Raw genomic sequence first — 19,971 nt, 5'->3', positions numbered from 1 at the left:
ATGATATAGTCATTTCACAATTGAACGAGGCCAATGATGTCACATAGTGATGTGTTTATTTTGTAGTAATTGAACTTCTAAATTGCTATTAAATGTTCTCTAACATGGAAAGAAAAGCTGTGCCTAATTAGAGAAAAAAAAAATTATCTAAAGGTATGAGTAAAATCAAAGAAAGGAAAGGTCAAAACTAACAGATTTATAGATTATGTATATGTTTATTATTTGGAGACATAATAATGAATGTTTTTCTAAAACAAAATCTATACATGCAAACTTGCAGACAAATACACTTCAAATAAAAATGTTATAACTCCATTTTGCTATGAATTCAAAGTAAATAAATGCTTTAAAATGTAGAAATAAAATGGTCTCCCTGCTTCTTTACAAGTATTTTAAAATAATGTGAGTCATATAACCATTCAAAAAATTATTCAGAGTAAAAAAAAATAAAAATACAGTTCACTTGTGTGATAAGGCACATCATTTAGACATACAGGAATCTATAGGGTAAAATTCTTGGCTACAACACAAATGATAAATGTATTTTACACCAAACTTAAACTTTTCATCTTGATATAAAAAAATGTAATACATTATGTCATAATGAAAGCATTTCTTAGAGCATAAAATTTTAAACAGCATAGCAAATCATTTTTAAGAACAACAAATCAATCCCTGAGAATTAAGAGTGTGTTTAAAATTACAAGCATGGTTACAAGGATGACTAAAAAAATAATTAGAATAAAAATCTTGAAAGACATAATAGAATGACTTTTTCTTTTTAATGAAATGAAAAAAAAAAAATTAATGCTGGGTTTATAAATCTCATATTCTAGATTATTGTAGCCTAGTATCTGGGCTTTTAACACAGCTTTTTTTTTTATCATTAAGTTACTACAAAGAAATGTGAAAAAAAAAAAAAAAGTAAAATGTCCAAGACAATTTTTAAAAAAGTCTAAAAAGCTAAAACCAGATGTTCACAGTAAGCTGATTCCTCTTCAGTCTTCTAACAGTTTGTCCAGCATTAAGCCCAATGTCTCTAATGGCAGGTTGAGGTCACTGCTGTTCAAAGATTGGGTATCTGTTGAAGAAAAAAAAGAATTGTTAAGATGATATGACATGTTTTTAAATACTAAAATATTAGAAAAGCGTTCATTATTATTTGATTTGATCTATTACATACAAAAACATTATGTATTTTAATAAAAGCTAAGCCCATAAATCCAGTGGAACTTGTAGGAATGCTTTCAACATAAATTTAAAAATTCAACTTTATTTTACAGCTAAGTCCGCTAGCTAAATAGTCTTTCAGAACATTTGCTTTTTGTTAAGGGCATTATTCATAGAGCATAGTGTGTTTGATTCAACCACTTTTGTAGACATTTGAGTTGCTGCCTTTAGGCACTCAGCAAACACAACACAGCTAGAATTACGTTTCAAAATTGAGCCCCCTTGTTAAACATTTTATGCCACAATATGACAGACACAGATTCCACCCATTACAATATCATTCACAGGACACTCAAGGGTAACTGGTTGCGTAATGTACAAATTCTATATAATACTGTTACGAATCTCACTATCCAGGCTCTCAGCAAACTGCACCATACACCACCAACTTAAAGAACTTGACAAGTCAGGGCTCCAAAATAACGTAAAGGTTTAATGTCCATAAATAACAGCCAATACTGTACAATTGGCAGCACGTAGAACAGTACAAATAGCTCTGCGATAACAAATATCTCTCCGATAACACCGTTCCGCCGTATCAAGTCTTGCACTGGCCTCTCCGTCTCGTTCCGGGCTTGCACTGGGTTCAACAGTTCGGGACTGACTTCACACACTTGGGCTCGTTGTGTCGGACTCGATCACAGACCAAGATCAAGACGCCGTTCGTCTCAACTGTACTTGACTGTACTCCGCACTGAACCGTCGTAATGCTCCGTAAAGAACCACACCGTTGAACTGTGCTGTAGTCGACCGTGTTCTGAACTCCTGTCGTGAACCCGCTTTCTGAACCGTCTTGACTGCGTCACCTCCGCTCTTATATAGGGTCCCTACTGGCCTTCTAGAACCGGACAGAACGCCGCTCGACGTTTCTAGGTGGTCAGATGACTACAACTCTCGTGACGCCCCTGAGCTCTGTTCACGTCGGCGATCCTTCCTGAACTCTCTTGTTGACACTCGTCTCGGCCGATCGTCGTAACTCGTCACGGTTGACCGCTCGTCTAGCGCTGGCCTGGGGCGATTTGCGTCGGCTGACTACACACACACCACTACCCCCATCTGTGCCACCACCAGGTTTATAACAATACACATGGAGGTGGGAATTGATATGGTTTATTATTATTGTAAATCTGCAGTGAGAGAAAACTGATTTCAAGACTCTAGCTTGAAAAAAAAAGTTATTTCATTATCATGTTGACTTTAGGATGTACATTACTTAAAGTGGATTAGGTTGTGCTGTTAAGGAAGGCTTACACATGATTAGAATATATACATGAGAAGGTCATGTGTGACATGGCTTTTTGAAAAATGTTTTTTAAACAGTCTCTGCATATATGTGTTAAAAACATTCAGTGTGAAAATATTTATTAAAAAAAAACACTAGGAATTTGGTAAGCTCTAAATAATAATCATACACATCTCAAGGATTTACCAAGCAAGTCATAATAAATAATCAAAGACTATGAAGAGGTTTAATGAAAAAATATTTTTTTAAGTGAAATTTGAAAATTTTACCTGAACATGATTCCACATCATCGTAATCAGAAGTCAAGTTGATCTGTAAAAGCAACAACAGAAGATTAATAACACAATATAAATTCTTTTTTTTTTTTTTCATAAAATTTATTTAACTAAATGTTGTCCTTGTGTACTTTATAAAATTGTAATGATTAAAATAATTGATATAACAAGATTAATGAAATGACCAATGTGATTAAATCAGACCTTCAGCTTTAAAATCTTCAAACGAATATAATGCTTTTACGTTTAATCGCTAAATGAGTAATTAAATAATATACAAATAAAAAGCAATAGCAAGAAAGGTTTCATAAAACAAAAGATCAGTCAGGTTAACACCAAAACAAGAATTGTAACAAATTGAAACTCAAACCAAAATTGTTAGACAAACAAAGGTAAATAAAAAATTAGGTAAACAAACCTTGTAGATTTTAAGTTAATCATATAGATAAAAGTGACCAAATGATCAGTTAAAAAAAAAAAAAAAATCAAATACTATTATTGGTATAACAGTAATTGGAAAAACAATATACCTCTAGCATAACTTGATAGTGATGCCAAAGTACTGGATGCCTTACACATTATCATTCTTTATTTCGAACTTCCTTACAAAACAAAAAATGACAACAAAAAAAACAACAGCTGATCACTGAATTGAAGCTGATCAATATCTGTTGGTGCTTCAGTCCTGTGGAGCATCAGCAAGTTTCATTGTGCTTCAGAATTCTCAGTATGGTTCTGAGGAGCTTCAAAATGACCATCAGCTTTGTGTACTTCAAACTTTTCAGTGTGCTCCACCTGATCTTTGGACTACTCAGTGTGCTCCACCTGATCTTTGGACTACTCAGTGTGCTCCACCTGATCTTCGGACTTTTCAGTGTGCTCCACCTGATCTTCGGACTTTTCAGTGTGCTCCACCTGATCTTCGGACTTTTCAGTGTGCTCCACCTGATCTTCGGACTTTTCAGTGTGCTCCACCTGATCTTCGGACTTTTCAGTGTGCTCCACCTGATCTTCTGACTTTTCAGTGTGCTCCACCTGATCTTCAGACTTCTCAGAGTAGAGCAATTGGTTTTCAGAATTCTTGAATGTTTCAACCTGGACCCCTTCTTCAGACTTCTCAACTTGGACCTCTTCTTCAGACTTCTCAACCTGGACTACTTCTTCAGACTTCTCAACCTGGACCACTTCATCAGACTTCTCAACCTGGACCACTTCATCAGACTTCTCAACCTGGACTACTTCTCCAGACTTCTCAACCTGGACCACTTCTTCAGACTTCTCAACCTGGACTACTTGATCTTCAGACTTCTCAACAGAGACCACTTGATCATTCTGAGTGTGGTCTACAATTACAGCACAAGCCTCTTGGTTGCAATATTCAGGCTTTTGTAGCAAGTCTATTTTTTCATTGCAATAACTGATGTCTGTTTCAATGGTTTCTATTCTGCTTGAATGAGATCTTTGAATGTCCCTTAAGCAATCTATCAGATCAACTTTAATTTGAAATTTTTCCGCCAATTCTTGCATTGAACTTTGATTTTCGATACCTTTTTCAACGACACCATATAAGCAGGTCCTTAAGTCATTGTTAACATTATACTGAGAGTCAATAGCAGCACCAAAAGAGCGGAGATCTTCGCTATGATCTGTCAGAATATCAGACAACTCCAAGTACTTTTCTTCTAGCTTAGTTACTCTTTTACTCACTGCATTTTTGACAGTCCTAATCATTTGTTCGGTTTGGCCAAGTCTGAAAGAAAACTTGGTGAAACCTGACAAGTGAACTTGCTCCACACTTTCAACTGTTCTCTTTAAGGTGTTTAACAATGGGGTAACAGCATCTAGTGTTTGAGACACCTGAGATGTCTTCTCTGAAAGCCTTGTCAATGCCCCAGAAGTGTATTCTTCATGTTCTTTAAACAGAAGGGTGTGTGTGGAAAAGTCTTCTGAAAGGGTCTTGATGTTGCTAGGTGAACCTTCTTCAAATAAGTACTCAATGCGACTCTTGCAAAGTGTTAAGTCATCAGACCATTCTTTCAAAGTCTTATCCAGATCTGATTTGGCAATACTATCTAACTTTTTGATTAACTCTTGCTGCTTTTTATCAATCCTTTCTACTTCTTTCTTAACTTGCACTTGTTTGAAGAGCTCAGACTCAAGTTTTGACTGAAACTCAGTTACAATTGATACACTTCTTTCCACCTTGCCCTGATTTTTCTCAAGATTGCGGACATTCACAGAGAGATCCTGTTTAGAAAGACGCTCTGAAAATGTCTCTACACTCTTGTCCACCTTGAGCAGCTTTCTCTCAAGATGAGCAAAGTTGTCATAAAGATTGGACAATTTCCTATCACTGGCTGCTTGTTTATTTCCCAAAGATTTGACTTGTTCCGAGTCATACTTGGTGCTGACTAGTTTTTTCAGCTCTGCTTCAAGCTTAGACTGAAGGGATGAGAGTTTCTCAAGGCTTTTCTCTAACAGCACTTGCTTAGAGCAACAGCTGTTCACAAGTACCCCCACCTCATCAAAGCGATTGTTTTGAGAATTCTCCAACAGTGTGACCTGTTCCGCCAGCGTTGAACCACTTTTCTCCCCATCTTCTACCCTCAGTGCTAATGACTGGATATGCTGGGTCTGCTTCACATGTTCCTCTGTTAGAGCATTGAGCTTCGAATCCAGCTCACTCAAATACATTTTCTGCTGATCACTGTTCCTGTGCATCTGTTTTTTGGTAATCTCAACATCTTTATAGCAGGAGTTAAGCCTCTTGGACATGTCATCAACACTTTTCATAGCTATGGAGTGTCTGCTTAAATACTGCTGAATTTTAGCATCCTGTTTGTTGACAAGCTCTGTGAATTTGTGGTCTAAGATTAATATCTGCCCAAGATGGGTTTCCATAACAGAATGTTTTTGTTCAATTGTTTCTATTTTGGAATCAATCTGAGACTGATGATGTTTTATTGACTGTAAAAGTTCAGGATCAAGATTTATTTGATCAGATGCACAGTCATTTTGAATTTGTTCTGACTGTGAATAATTTCCAAAAAATTGATGTAATTTATCATCCAGCCTGTTCAACCTCTCTGTAAACTTAGAATCTAAAAGTGAAATCTGTGATAGTTTACCTTCTAAAACGGAATGTTTATCATTTAGATTATTTACATAACTCTCTAGCACTGACTGTTGATATACTATTACATTTAGAAATTCCTCTCTACATACTTGTGGCACGATGGGCTCCACAGCTGAACTGGTTTCCTCAGCAAGGCATCTACGCATGGAGGACTCGTCTTCTGAACTGGTTTCTTTAGCAGGGCCTCTACCGTTGTCAGCAACACCTCCAGGGGTTGTGTAAAGCCCACACAAAACATTTTCCATAGCATCATGGAAAGAATGGTTTCTGCCTCCAGAGTGATGTCCCTGTGTGTCGGTCAACAGCTTCTTCAGGTATGGGTAGTGGCCAGCAGTGTACTTGGACAAAGTCTGTAACTCAAACACCATTTCATGCTGCCTCTGTGTCAAGGATGCTGCAACAACCTTTCCCTGCACAGAAGTTGTGGCTATTGTATCTCCTTGTGTGGAAGCTGTTGTCTCTGCTAGTGTGGAAGCTGTTGTCTCTGCTAGTGTGGAAGCTGTTGTCTCTGCTAGTGTGGAAGCTGTTGTCTCTGCTAGTGTGGAAGCTGTTGCTGTTGTCTCTGCTTGTGTGGACTTAACAGGTGGATGTTGGCTTAAGTCCTTGTCAAGGCTTGCAGCAGCTACAACTTTGTCCAGGATAGCTTTAACTACTTCAGGGTCCGCTGTTTTGAAAAAAGAACTTTTTAGTATTAGAATCATATCAAGTAAAAATACAATATCCATTTTTCTATTGGTTATGCATTGACTATTTATAGCTCAATACTTCATTATACGATGCACTTCCAACAGGACACTTACATAAATTCATTAGTTTTTTAGATCAGTGTCCAGATTCCATCCTCCATAAAGTTGGGACTTGAATAGATGTATTGTAAAAATGGAGCTCTAAGTTTTAAACTCAATGGTTCATGTATTTTTTTTAAGACAATGGTAATGTGAAAGCTTAATACAAGTATTCAAAAATAATTTGTTTTTTCATCTTAAACTTCATGGTTGGTTGAAAAATCAAGAGATCAATTTCAAATTACCTTTTCTAAAAAAATATTTAATTGTATATGGTGACCGAAGGTCGTATGAGATTAGCAGGACATATTATCATATCCTTAGGCAAGATGAAACACATTTAGAAAAGTTTGCCATAACATGGAAGCAGAAAAAAAATTATGGTGTAGCACCTTCTTAGAAGTGTGACAGTCATTTGTTTTTGAGTGTCTAGATGTGAAGCTGTTACAATGAGATTGTGTTGATCAGACAATGCGTTTCTGATATAATTTAGTGTAGATTTCTATTTTAACGATTACTGAGCACTCAGGAATGTCATGCCGAAGATTCAAATGCAATCTATCAATTTAAACAATGAAGATCCTTCAACAATAAATACAAAGCTTTAATTCTGAACAAGTAATCGCTCAAATAAAATAGACAATAAAATTAAACAAGGTAATTATCTTCATTCAAGCTCATAACTACAACTAGTTCTGATTCTACAGCTCAATATCTACAACTAGATTGTTTTACAATTGACTTTTCTTTGTCCTTTCCAAACTTTTTAGTCATTAACCTCTTCTCTTCATTTGTAAACAAACCATGCAGTTCACCCCCCCCCCCACTAAATCTTTGCTCCTTTAATGGTCATTAAATATTTTCTGTTCCAAGAAAGCATGCTTGCTGCAAGAGCCCATCAACAATCAACCTTGTCGTTGCTATAGAGATGGTTGCAGAAAACTAAAATTAAACTTAGCTTCTTTATGCTACGTGACAGAAGGTGCTAAAATAATGTGCACAACAGTTGGGAAGAGGCTGTGGAGAGAGCTTGCCACCCTATGTGCCGAACATCACACAACGTTAGTCTAGGTCAATATTAAGTTTTTATACAAACCAGTGATGGGAACAGACTTTAGTTTAGGAAATTTCCAGCACAAGCATGCCAAGGTAATCCAAAAAAATGAGTCAATAAATATTTATTAAATTATATATTACATTAAACTGAATGTAGTTATAGATCATAGTTGTACTGAGTACTTGGAAAAAAAAGAGGTAAAAATCATATAACTTGTGCTTTATTGCATACATAAGAATATTAATGCAAGGACATTTTTTTTTTGCAAATATATTGGGAGTACCTGAAAATTGCTTTTCTTTTAGTACTAGTGGCTTTGTAAATGGTCAAGGCAGTCTGAACTAGTTAGAATAGTGCTTTCTTGGCACGACAACATCTCTCAAAAAAGGCATATAATTGTTTTTTTTTATTTTAAAGAAAAAAAATTACTCTGGGGAAATTTTAGGAAAATTACCATCACTAATAAAAATAGATTTTTTTTTCTTCAATTCTTTCAAACTTGACATAAGCTCTATTTACCATTTATGTCAAGGTTTTACAATTAATTACTAATGTTTCTATCAAGTTTACCCTTCTGATACAAACATTAATCAAGTCTAAATCTTCTGAAAAATATTAAAATATTGGAATGATTTCATGCAGCTACACATTTCATAAAATACATTGACTGATACAAAATTTTACGTACGTGTTACACTGGTAATTTGATGAGACATAAAATGGATGGTTCTCTCAAGAGTGGCGCTCAACTCCAAATAACTATTTAAACTTTTTTCTTTTTGCGATAGCCATTCATTGGTGACATAAGAAACCTGAAATTAAAGTTTGCACATTTATTGTCATATACATGGTTGTAGCCTACATGGCTGGGTAATAGAGAACTTAGCCTCTATGCCATAAGCTTGATTTCTTTTACAGAAGTTTTACCATTCTCCCCGAGACCATCCTATTTTAATTATTACACTAAAGTATTTAGGAAAGATAAAGTATAATAAAGATGGTCATATGGTAGATCAATGCACAATTTACATCAGGGCCAAAAAATAAAAATTTATAAAAAGAAAATGTCTGCAGAGCTAGAATTTGTGACAAAATGCCTAAATGAGCTTAAATATTAACTTAAGCTAACTAGTTTATTATGACTGTTGCTTTATAGATCTGCATTTTTGTTACTTCATTTATCTACAAAAAAAAAAAAAAAGATGGTTAAATTAACATATATATACATACACAAAAAATGTTTGTAAAATGTTTTACATGTTTCTGATGTTCCTTCAGAGTTGAAGATAGTTTACTTCCTAGTCCAAACCTCCCGCAGGACGACGGGGGATGGGAGCGGGCAGGGTTTGAACCCTCGACTGTCGATAAATCCGAACGACAGTCCAGCGCGCAAACCGCACGACCAGGCAGCCATCCTATGGCAAATATGAATGAAAATGTCCATCTTGTTAGTTATAACATCTGACCCTCATAGAGAGTATTATGCTTAGTCCATGATGTGCTTACTGTAAGATCAGGTAACCAGTATTTATCAATAGTTTGAGTTCTCATTGCATCGCCTCAGGCAAGGTTAACTATCTAAAAGTTTTTTAATTCCCTCCAGATGATCATGGGTCACCTCAGTTCCCTCAGACATTTTAGGGTTTTTAGTTTGAGAGCACTTCTGGGATATTTGTGTCTACATTTCAAGGTAAGTTGAGCTTATCCTTTTGATTTTTAAGAATACACTACTGACATAGAAATGACCTCAGGTTGACTTTTCAACTCAATGGAAATCTTCCTAAGTCATCCAAATTAAATAATCCTCAAAGTCTGAATTATTGTACAAGTATCACAAGCATAAGAACTGCCTGTACAGGTCTGATCCATGAAATTGTTATGAAATTAGGTAGGCCTAATAGCAAAACCTAGGTACATGTAATAATGTTTAATTCAATTATTAATTACATAAAGCACCGATATGAAACCTTATTCAGCCGGTGGGGCATTTTAATTTTCCAACGCGCGTTTCGCGGGCCACATAACAGAAAAGATACACAAAAAAAATAAATAAATAAATAAAAATATGTTTTTAAAGCATATTTAATAGTAACCCATGGATATTATTTTTAAAAATGTTTCCCTTTCAGACCTTACAATCTATAGGGCAGATCATATAAAGGAGGTAATCTATTTCTGTGGTCCATGGTTAATGAGGGTGTCATGTAACCATCACAACGACCAACTGCCTTAACTTTTTTCCAACTAACATCACTTACCTATTAGAGCTTGATGGACTCAGAGATCACGAAATTAAAAATCTCAGTCTTCACAAAGATTCAAACCTGGGACCATTCGGATCGCAAACCAAGTGCTTTACTGTTCAGCCACTGCCGCATCCCACATGAATATATTTTCACTAATTCACGAGACACCAAGCCCAAACACTGAATCTGTGAGGCAATTACGTCACATTGGTTTTGCTCCTTTCCACCTCCTAAATTAAGAGTTGCAATTTCTTTACAAGACCTCATTAAACTTCTTGTCACAGAGGTTCCAATGGACTTGACAATTTTTCTAATAACTCTTGCTTCAAGTTCACTATGTCATTCAGCCATTCTTCTGGCTGTATCAGTAGTCCATCCCACTAATTTCTCCCTAAGGAAAGAAGCCTCCTCATCCATGATGTCTGAAACTTCTTTAAATAGGTCTTTGCCAGTGGTGGTCCCGATGCATGTTTCTCATAGCAGCTATTTTTCCTGTGATTTAAAAATTGCTTTTCGTACTGTGAACAAGTAGCAAGAGTTGAGCGCTATCAGCTATGTTGGAGCTAATGGTAAACATTTCCAGCTCTGCTGCTCTATTTAGTTTTTAATTAAGATTTCTAATTGTCATGTGAGAAAGAGTGGCGGCTTCCTTCAACTGCATTATTTTTTTTTTCACTTTTCTTCCATCGCATTCCCCGCCATTGAAAACAAAAGGCTTCATTTCACAACTTAAAATGTGAGCAACTCTGTACCATACCCTTACTGTTGACTCATTTTCTTGTCCTTTCTTGGTAATCTGTAGGCATTTCTTAGCATCTTTTCTTGGTGGCTCAAAACTAAGAATATGGTGTTTTCATAGTGCTGTTCAAAGTTATGTTCTTTAAAAAACAGCCACTAACATCACTGTACCAATAAAAGATATTAGCTCTGCTTTTCCTGGTAGTTTCTACTTTCAGAGTCTACTTTTTGATTTGACTCGCACATTTCATTAACACACAAATAGTAAATGTAACAGTATCATTTGCGGTGAATCAAAAGAAGACGACCCAAAATCACCTAGCTTATTTTGGCAAAAATTAAAAATAACTGTCAAATCATCTCATTGAAACTAAGTTTTTTTTTTCTTATTAAAATAAATATTGCGAAATCTTTGATTCAGTTCAGTTAAGGTAAGGACAGTTGCTTCGGTTTGTACTGATTAGTGTTAAAGTTCGGGTTTGGTTGTAAGTGAGGTTTGAGTTCAGTTTGTTTCCAATCTCTAATATATATGTACATTTGTGAAATGGTGGCCAAAATGGTGCAGTTGTGAGGTTGAGATTGTGTTGAATTGAGTGCATTTTATTCTTCAGAACCATGTCTGATCTTTCAAACTCCATGATGAAGCGGAACAGAAATCCTTTTAAAAAAAACACAATACTCTTTAGTCCTCAACTTGGAATCACGAAAATATTAAACACACTTATCAAATAATTTAATTTCACTTGTAAATTCACAAAAGTAAGCACAAACTTCAGTGCTCCCAGTTGTTCTACACCTCTGCTTATATAGAGTTTCCCAATCAGCATCTCTCAATAGCTCAAACCAACTAGTGATCTATTTTTAGTATATATATATATGGAAATTCCAATGTCTGCTATGAGCAGGTTATCGTATTTGCTCAAAGCTAGATTATTGTAACCAACATATTTATGTCAAGAATGCAGCTTGATTCCATTCATTATAATTCAAACCTAAAAACTTTCAGTGTATGTGACAATGGCATAAATTATAAATATGAGAGTGTTTAAAGCCCTAGTATTGACTACTTGGCTTGTGAGATGGTTCTATAATGGGCACACTTACAAGACATTTGTTGGGGATGTGTTGTCTTTGTGTTGGCCCTCAAAGGAAAAAAATACTTAGTCAAAGAGAAATTAACTAGTGCACCACCTGGTTAACACAATTTACATATTAATAAGGCAGATGAAATGGTAAGACTCATACTGAAGAAAGGGGGTTGCGGTGACTGAGTGGTTAAGTGCTTGGCTTCCAAACCTAAGGTCCTGGGTTCGAATATTGGTGAAAACTGATTTTCAATTTCGGGATTTTGAGGGCGCCCGCGTCCACCAAACTGTAGTGAGTACCTAACTTTAGTTGGACAAAGTAAAGGGTTTGGTTGTTGTGCTGGCCACATGAAACCCTGCTTGTTAACCACTAGCAAAAAAAAAAGACAGATGACCATAAAATCATCTGCCTCATAGATGGCGAGGTCTGAAAGGGGAACTTTTTTTTTATACTGAAGAAAGGATTAAAGCATTACCTGTGCAATAAATTCATCCATTGACATGTGAAAGTTTATCTTCAGCCGTTCCAAAAATTCCAGCTTTATCCTAACGTAATCAGCTGACGCATTATCCACAAGGATAGGCATTTTGGAAAATAGCACAATCTACACAATCTAAATGCACCTGGTCAAAAAAAAATTGTACAGTAAATTAGTGATGTTAAGAGAACATGTTATGGATCAATTTTAGCCACATTAAACAGAAGAGCATATCATGACATTTATGCTGAAATTGTTAAATCTAAAAAAAAAAAACAACAGACTAATAAATAGGGCCTACATAATAAAAACTAAAGTCCACCCTGGAAAGCAGATTTAGTTCACAAGTTTGAAAAAGTATTGTGTGCCCTTAATTCATTCTTATAATCATTTTGAATTCTGTAAACTAAAGAGCTTGAGGACACAGGTCATAATGTACAAGAAAATTCCGTTATCACACCTCAGAGCAATGAACTAACCAGAGATCTATCTTACTGGCCTATAACTGGCAGATCTTTTGGAGAGTTTTGCAGATTGACTGATTTCTGTACAGTTCTGAACAACGAGCGTACAGAAAACAATGAAAGCTGCTAGAACCATTCCATTGAAGCACCTATGCCTTAATAATAATGGCATTGTCTTGTTGGATTCCGAAGAATAAGGATGAGTGCAGTGTTTCAAACGACTAGGAAAACCCAGTTGCAACCTGCATATTTTTAAGCATCTCGTGCAGACAAAACCAATGTCTGTTGGCGGTCTATGTAAATTTTCTTTCCGTTTTCTGCACCTGTCTTCAATAATGGCTTTTCTTTTATTAGTCTTACAGCCATTGTGAGAACTCTCCAACTGTCTTTTTAAGAGACCATATGCTGTCAGCTACTGTCCTCTATGCCAGTGAGGGCAAAATGGCACCTGAGTTGATCTTTAAGCTTACCGGGGGGAGGGGGGGGGGCACCTCCGTTACGTCGCCCTCCCTTACTTTAAGTTTGCTAACGAAAATTGCTTTTGGCATGCGGTCAACTCCCAAGCGGAATAAGTGTCTGACCCAGCACAGTTTTCGAATGATAATTAGTGTTTATATACTGTCCACACTGGCCTCCAGCAGAACATAGTTATTTGTAATGTAGTCTTGCCAGAGTATGTCCATCATGAAGCAAAGGCATCTTTGATGGAAGCGTTTGAGGAGCTTTAATGTCGTGAAATGCAAGGCTGTAAGGAGTTTGCTGATATCTAATACCTATGTAGAATGATGGCAAGCCAAAGGAATAATTTTTGAAAAGCTGAAAGGACGACATGGCCTCTGTCAGAAGGGCTCACTTAGAACTAAGTAAGGATCATCAAGAGTCATCTTAAAGTTGGTGGCAAAGAATAGAAACACAAAAAAAACAAAGAAAAAAATTAAAGTTACCTGCTCCATCTCTGTCAGAAGTAACAATGTATATAAATAGATCACACACACATACACACACAAACATAAAATACAACAGACTTGCAGATTTATCAGATTCTCTGAAGCAATGGATGGTAAATAAAATGGGACGAGGTCTTCATGAGAACATCTGCAACAAACCTTCCCACGGATGGCAACACTTACTTACCCAAACTAAAATTAAAGAGAAGATTGCTACTAAACTTCTTCATACTTCTTGCACACACTTAATATTTATAAAGCAGTGGTTCTCAATACACTTTTGTATGGCTACAAGACCTAGGTGATCTATAGAACACCTCCATCGAAGGTGCCTTCTTGTTTCATAAATGATAATGGGCATAAACTGGCAAGACTACCTTGCAAATAACTATGTTCTGTAATGGACAGTATAGAAGCACTACCTACCATTTGAATGCAGTGCTGGGTCAGACACTTTATCCCAAATGGGAGACAATTGCATGCGAACCTTTATAGGCGAGCTTAAATGAGGAGGGCATGGCTGATATGCCCCCCAGAAGCCCTATAAAAGATCAGTCCTGGCACCATTTAGCTCTCAATGACAAAGCAGGGGTGGGCAACCTTTCCCTATCGAGGGCTGCATTACAAAAAATTTATATATACATATAATGTACTTACAACTTAAAAAATACACTAGCTAGCTGTGTATAAAGTCTTTTAATTCACATTTTTACTGTGTTATACATTTACATTTAATTTTTACACTACCAGTTAAGGGAGTTAGCGATTTCTGAAAATAATGTTACGACCACTTATTTTTTTATTTTTGTTATCGTCTGTTTACATCTCACAATTTCACCACAAATGAACAGTTGTACTTAATTTGAGGTGTTTAACTGTTTACACTCGTGAGTAATGTTCCTGAATCATAGAACTAGCTTACTAGTATTCCTTGTGGGACTGCTGTCAAATTACAGTCAGTCAGAATCAACCTGTTCCTACACTTGTTTATTTTCAAACAGAAAAAAATTTTGTTCACAGATGTATGTGGACCCAAATAATGTGAACGTTTAGCAGCAAAGTTTTTTAAAGTGTGGACATACATCTTCTGGCACTCATAAAGCTCTCGTGAAATAATTGAATGGAACTTCTCTTTCAGTTCATAATTTGCTTGGAGGTACGTCTTCTAGAACTGATTCAACTTCTGCACTAAATGGTGAGCTGAGGGTATTAAAAATTTGTTCAAAGTTCTTGATGTCTTTAAATTAGCTTTCAAATTCCACAACCAAAGAATTCAAATAAGACTTGTACTTTTCAACCATTTCACTAAAAATGGTTTCACCCTTCAACAAATGAAAATGACAAAACCTGTTTACACTTGCTTGCCTGGAGATATGGGAAAGCTCTATTTAAAAAGATTTAACATGCACATACATTTCATGTGCAATACTTCTGATGAAAACGTTAAGTCTGTCTGCAACTCTTTATATATATTAGAAATATTAGTGAGAAAGTCACAGTCAATGTCCTTCAAGGAACATAATTTCTTTCTTGAGATTCCATTGATTCTCACTACCTTGCGCATGCTAATGGATACTACTGTTATAATGAAGATCAGAATGTTTTGTTTCCTAATCGTCAAGTACTCATGGGAACTGTCTGTGGTTAAGACCCCTAGCAGTGATAAGTTACATTACCTAGATTGATATGTCAATAATATAGTTGATATTTAATTCAGCTTTGAGTAAACTTTCCCATTTAAAGTTTATGGTTGAGATTTCTTCTTTAATTTATTAAAAACCTGCTTTTCTCTGTCAAAAGACAGGCTCCATCAGTTGTTACACTTGCCATCTTATTCAAAGCATTGAATAAAATAATGGCCTGAGTTTGAATCTTTAACTGAATTTTTCAAAATATTGCAAATAAAAATAATCATTTATTTTATGCTTTTTTAGAATGACATGTAAAGACAAGGTTTCTTTCGCCCCAGAAATTGCAATAATTTATATAGATATTTAAAATTAGCTATTTATTAATTTATTTATTTTTTATATGTATAATCAGCTGGCACAACTGATTTCTGTAGGTGTATGTGGGCCGCATGAAACAGTCCGGCGGGCCACATGTGGCCAGCAGCCTGTAATTAGCCCACCCTGACATAAAGGATAGTAGATGGCCCCTGAAAGAGTCTTGAGAGTTCTCAGAAAAGGCCATGGGGCACACATTTTAGATTAGGCCTATAAAAAAGACCTAGCGGACGACAAGAACAAAAGATAAAAAAAAATTTAGAGATCGTTAACTTTGCTGAACTTGATGATAAGTTTTCAAGTTTGAAATCCAGAAAACAGTGTAATTTACTTATGGGTTGCACAGTAGCAAAATTGAACAATAGATTAATGGTAATTTTTTCGATTCCGAAGATTAAGGAAAGAGTACAGAGTTTCACATGACTACACAAACCCAGTGAACTGTAGATAAATTATGATCAACAACTGAATTTTAAGATTAATAGTCACTCATTTTATAGTTGTTGAACAATCAAATAACGTAGGTAGTTATAAATTATATGTATTATATATAGTTCGTCCATCGTGGTTCGATGATGACCACTTTGTCATCCAGGGGGCTGAGGGCTTTGCACTGGGGTTTTATGCCTCATGTGGCTGGTGAGCCTATGTTGGCCCGGAATGTCCGGCCGCACACTAGGCAGGTTATTCCAGCGGGAGCTAGTGTCGTTTGTCTTACTTTTCTTTTCTGGCGTTTTTCTTCTGCCAGCGTTGTTCTTTTTTCCTCATCAACCTGTGTGCCAGTTATCACAGCGCAACGCCATGAGGCTCTGTCATGTGCCTCTGTCTCCCAGGTGCCTGGGTCTATGCTGAACGCCTTCAGAGAAGCTTTGAGGGTGTCCCTGAAGCGCTTTCTTTGCCCACCTTGCGAGCGCTTTCCTTCGCTTAGTTGGTCATACAAGAGTCGTTTAGGGATGTGGTGGTCTTCCATTCTGTAGACGTGACCTGCCCATCACAGCTGGGACTGCATCAGGATTGTGTGGATGCTTTGCAGACACGCTTTTCGAAGGACTTCTGTATCTAGTATTTGTATATGTATTACAGCGCAACAAACAAAGAAAAAAGGACTTTTAAAGGGGGTAGGGCGGGGTGACACACTGAGCTGACCGCACCGGGTGACACCCACCCTAGTGACGCCACTGAAGTTCGCAACTGGGTTTGCATATTCATGTTAAATATTGCACTCATCTAAGGCATTGCCATTCATTCAATATCAGATTTTAGATCTAGTAGTAAGTAGTATTAAGGCCTTCATTGGAGTTAAGGGTTTTCACTGATGTTTTAAAAGACATTGAAAGTCCTTTTAAAAGAAATCATGTTACTGGACCAAATATTAAATAGATATCTAATCTAATACTTTGAAAAAGCACACTACTGGCCCAAGATATAGATCTATAAAATATACACATCTAAATAAATAGAAACCTTCGGCAGATTGCTCCAAATTGGGCGAGCACTTATCAAGGGGCCTGCAATTTACATTCTAGCATGTTGCATAATGTTTATTATGTAATTAATTGTAATATATATATATAGTTATTAGAAAAATCACCCTGCATGCGGCCCGCTTGGCCACCTAAAAAATTATCAAAATAATGTTAAACTATTAGGCTGGAAAATAAAGACAAGTTACTTAAAATGAAAAATTGTATTTGTGATGGAGTCTGCAGTGAAAGCCAGCTACATTTTCATTTTTTTTCAAACTTAATTGCATTTAGTGAAAGGGCTTTTATGAAGGAGTTTGTCGTTTAAGATGCGGTAAATATGTCTTACACCTGGAATCTTTAGTAGATGCTTCCACTGACCGTTTTCATGACTTCGTTTGATACGAGCACGAATTTTCGTTCTGAAAATGCTGATGGTAATGTGCAGTTAGATACTTTGTTGAAAGCGAAGAATAAAGAAGTGACTGCGCCAAAATTTAGTTATTTACCTAAAAAGAAAGTTCAATTGCGGAAATTTGCAGCCAAAATTCTAGCTATTTTTGCAAGCACTGATCTCTGTGAGCAGTTCTTTTCTATAATGAAAACTACAAATCACCTCACCGTTCGAGATTATCTGATCAAAATTTGTCGTGAGTGATGATAGTGTCAGAGACAAACAAACTTCCACCCGATATTAATAAACTTGTATCCCAGAAATATGTCAAGCATCAGAATCAGGACAAAGAAAAAAAAGTGCAATCTTAGAAATTTTTAATTATGAAATTGTACTGCAAATTTAGCTAACTAAAGGACATGTATGCCATTAATTATTGTATTGTTTCTAATTTACATAAAACTACAAGCTGTTTTGCAATTGATTTTTGGCTGCTGCCCCTTAGGATATAGTATGTCTAAGTCTACATTTGACATTATTAATTATATTTATATAATTATAATATGATTGCCTTTGCCAGCCTATGGTCCTTAGATCTAAATCTACAGTCTACATGTAACATAGTTAGTTACACTAAGTTACAGTACAATTACAATCTATTCTAGATCTAATCATCTATAATATTCTTCATTACTTTGAATAGGCCTACTTTTTTACTTCTTTTTCTATAAATTTAAATATTTGATATAGCATGATATATACAAAATCCAAAGGTTGAAAGGATAGATTATGATTAAATTAAGTAGATCTAGATCTATTCTAGAATTCTAGATAGAATCATAGATCTAGATTGAATCTCTTATAATTATGAATGAAAAAAATAAACCTAAATCTAGATAATTAAGTTAAAAAGTAGTTCATACCTTATAGACGCCTTTTTTTTTAGTGACTTTATCAGAAATTTATCCGTATAAAACAAAATCTAGTAGATCTAGATCTAAGAGTCTAGATCACAAGTAATGAAGTATTCTCGACCGATAGCCTACTAACTAGTACTAGATCTAAATTGTAGACTTAATAGTCAGTGATCAGTGCAATGAACTAGCTAGATGATAGTCTAAATCTAGTCTAGCTAGATTCTGGATTTCAGCTCTGTCAGTCCGTGTGTTATAGTCCGAGAGAAGAAGACAAGCCTATTTTTTATTTTGCCTAGATTCCCGCGACGGACAATGGCCGCAATTTTCACGCACGGGTAGACACGAGATTGACAGCTTAGGTGGCAGAGCAATGGGTAGATCATCTATCTCAACTAGATCTAGGTCCACGAGTCCTTAACAACAACCTTGACTTTGACCTTGGACCGCCAAGTTGGTGAGAGACCAAGTTTCCCAGCCTCTAACAACAAATAGGCGCTTCCTCACTCAATAGTCAGTACAATAGATCTGTCGGGTAGGCCTTTAGGAATCTGGTGGCTAAGGGAATCATTTACAATCGAGATCTACACCTGTGACTACTACTGACTACTAGATCTAAAGCCAATGTGAGACTTTTTCTAGGATACAATCTGCGTTGATGTTGATCTTCTAGAATTCTGATGATCAGATTATTATGTCATATTGCAAATAATTGATTTACACATTTCGTGCGCAGATATTCAATGGTATAGGGGCCTATATGATATGCATATATGATTATCCTTAAACTGTTTCAATTTGATTAGATGAACAGGTCTACAATTAAAGTCTATCCATACTATAGTCAATATATACTTGTCAAGAAGCTTACAAGTCAAAGGTAGCCTACAAGTACTACAAGTCAGAGGTAGCCTAGCTACTTGTTGTCCCTAAACAGAGAAGGCATAATATTTAGGTCATTGGTTTTTATAATATTATTAATATGCATGCCTAAATGCATGACGCGTAGGACGTAATCATCTTCTTTTTTTGTTTTTGAAGTAACGTCTGTACTATATAAGATAAGAAGATAACACTAGAATACAAAGCAAATAACGTTTACCCGTTCTTGCTCCCACTGAAAAAAAAAAAAAAACTTGACCCCCATTCAATTCAAATAAGGAGAGGCAGACTGTCGGCATCGACATATAATACACCATCGAGGACGAATCGATAAGCTCATGGTGACATGGTTATCCTATTAATAGGTATATTATGCCTCTGGCATAGAGACATAGACAGATCTAGGATATAGGCCTACACATTTGAATTTTATAATAAATTTAAGTGGCCTTATCTCCACAATTGGGTTAGATCTATTTTTTAAGCGTTTGAAATTTTACATTTTGTCAGTCTTAGGAAATTAAAATGTTTATATTACTTTATATACGGCACTGTACTATAATCTGGTGTAATTTATGTTTTTCGAAATTCTTACGCCACACAGTTGGATACCGCAGCGATAACAAA

General features: G+C 35.9%; 1 protein-coding gene across 2 annotated transcripts; it reads right to left on the bottom strand.

The window, feature by feature from the left end:
• Nucleotides 1-986: 986 nt before the first annotated feature.
• LOC106072199 (myosin-13-like) lies at nucleotides 987-19,706 on the bottom strand. 2 transcript variants are annotated; one of them, XM_013232536.2, is made up of 6 exons: nucleotides 18,472-18,989; nucleotides 12,272-12,419; nucleotides 8,415-8,538; nucleotides 3,279-6,548; nucleotides 2,743-2,785; nucleotides 987-1,081 (listed from the first exon to the last, which is right to left on the bottom strand). In XM_013232536.2, the coding sequence occupies exons 2-4, from the start codon at nucleotides 12,380-12,382 to the stop codon at nucleotides 3,586-3,588; spliced, it is 3,198 nt and encodes a 1,065-aa protein (XP_013087990.2). In that variant the 5' UTR covers nucleotides 12,383-12,419; nucleotides 18,472-18,989; the 3' UTR covers nucleotides 987-1,081; nucleotides 2,743-2,785; nucleotides 3,279-3,585. The 2 variants fall into 2 exon arrangements, with proteins under 2 accessions (XP_013087990.2, XP_055873804.1); XM_056017829.1 differs by lacking the exons at nucleotides 987-1,081; nucleotides 18,472-18,989 and adding an exon at nucleotides 19,565-19,706 and having other exon boundaries at nucleotides 2,740-2,785.
• Nucleotides 19,707-19,971: the final 265 nt, after the last annotated feature.

The sequence above is a fragment of the Biomphalaria glabrata genome, chromosome 18 (assembly GCF_947242115.1).
Source record: "Biomphalaria glabrata chromosome 18, xgBioGlab47.1, whole genome shotgun sequence".
NCBI lineage: Eukaryota > Metazoa > Mollusca > Gastropoda > Planorbidae > Biomphalaria > Biomphalaria glabrata.
This window is presented reverse-complemented; position numbering and strand designations above follow the sequence as displayed.

What these genes read in the sequence shown, in the direction of transcription:
- LOC106072199 (XM_056017829.1), bottom strand. Translation starts at nt 12,382, where the DNA reads ATGCCTATCCTTGTGGATAATGCGTCAGCTGATTACGTTAGGATAAAG. An exon ending in TGGATGAATTTATTGCACAG is followed by an intron (nt 8,539 to 12,271) that starts GTAATGCTTTAA and finishes CTTTAATTTCAG; the next exon opens with GTTTCTTATGTCACCAATGA. An exon ending in TCAAATTACCAGTGTAACAC is followed by an intron (nt 6,549 to 8,414) that starts GTACGTAAAATT and finishes TTTTCAAAACAG; the next exon opens with CGGACCCTGAAGTAGTTAAA.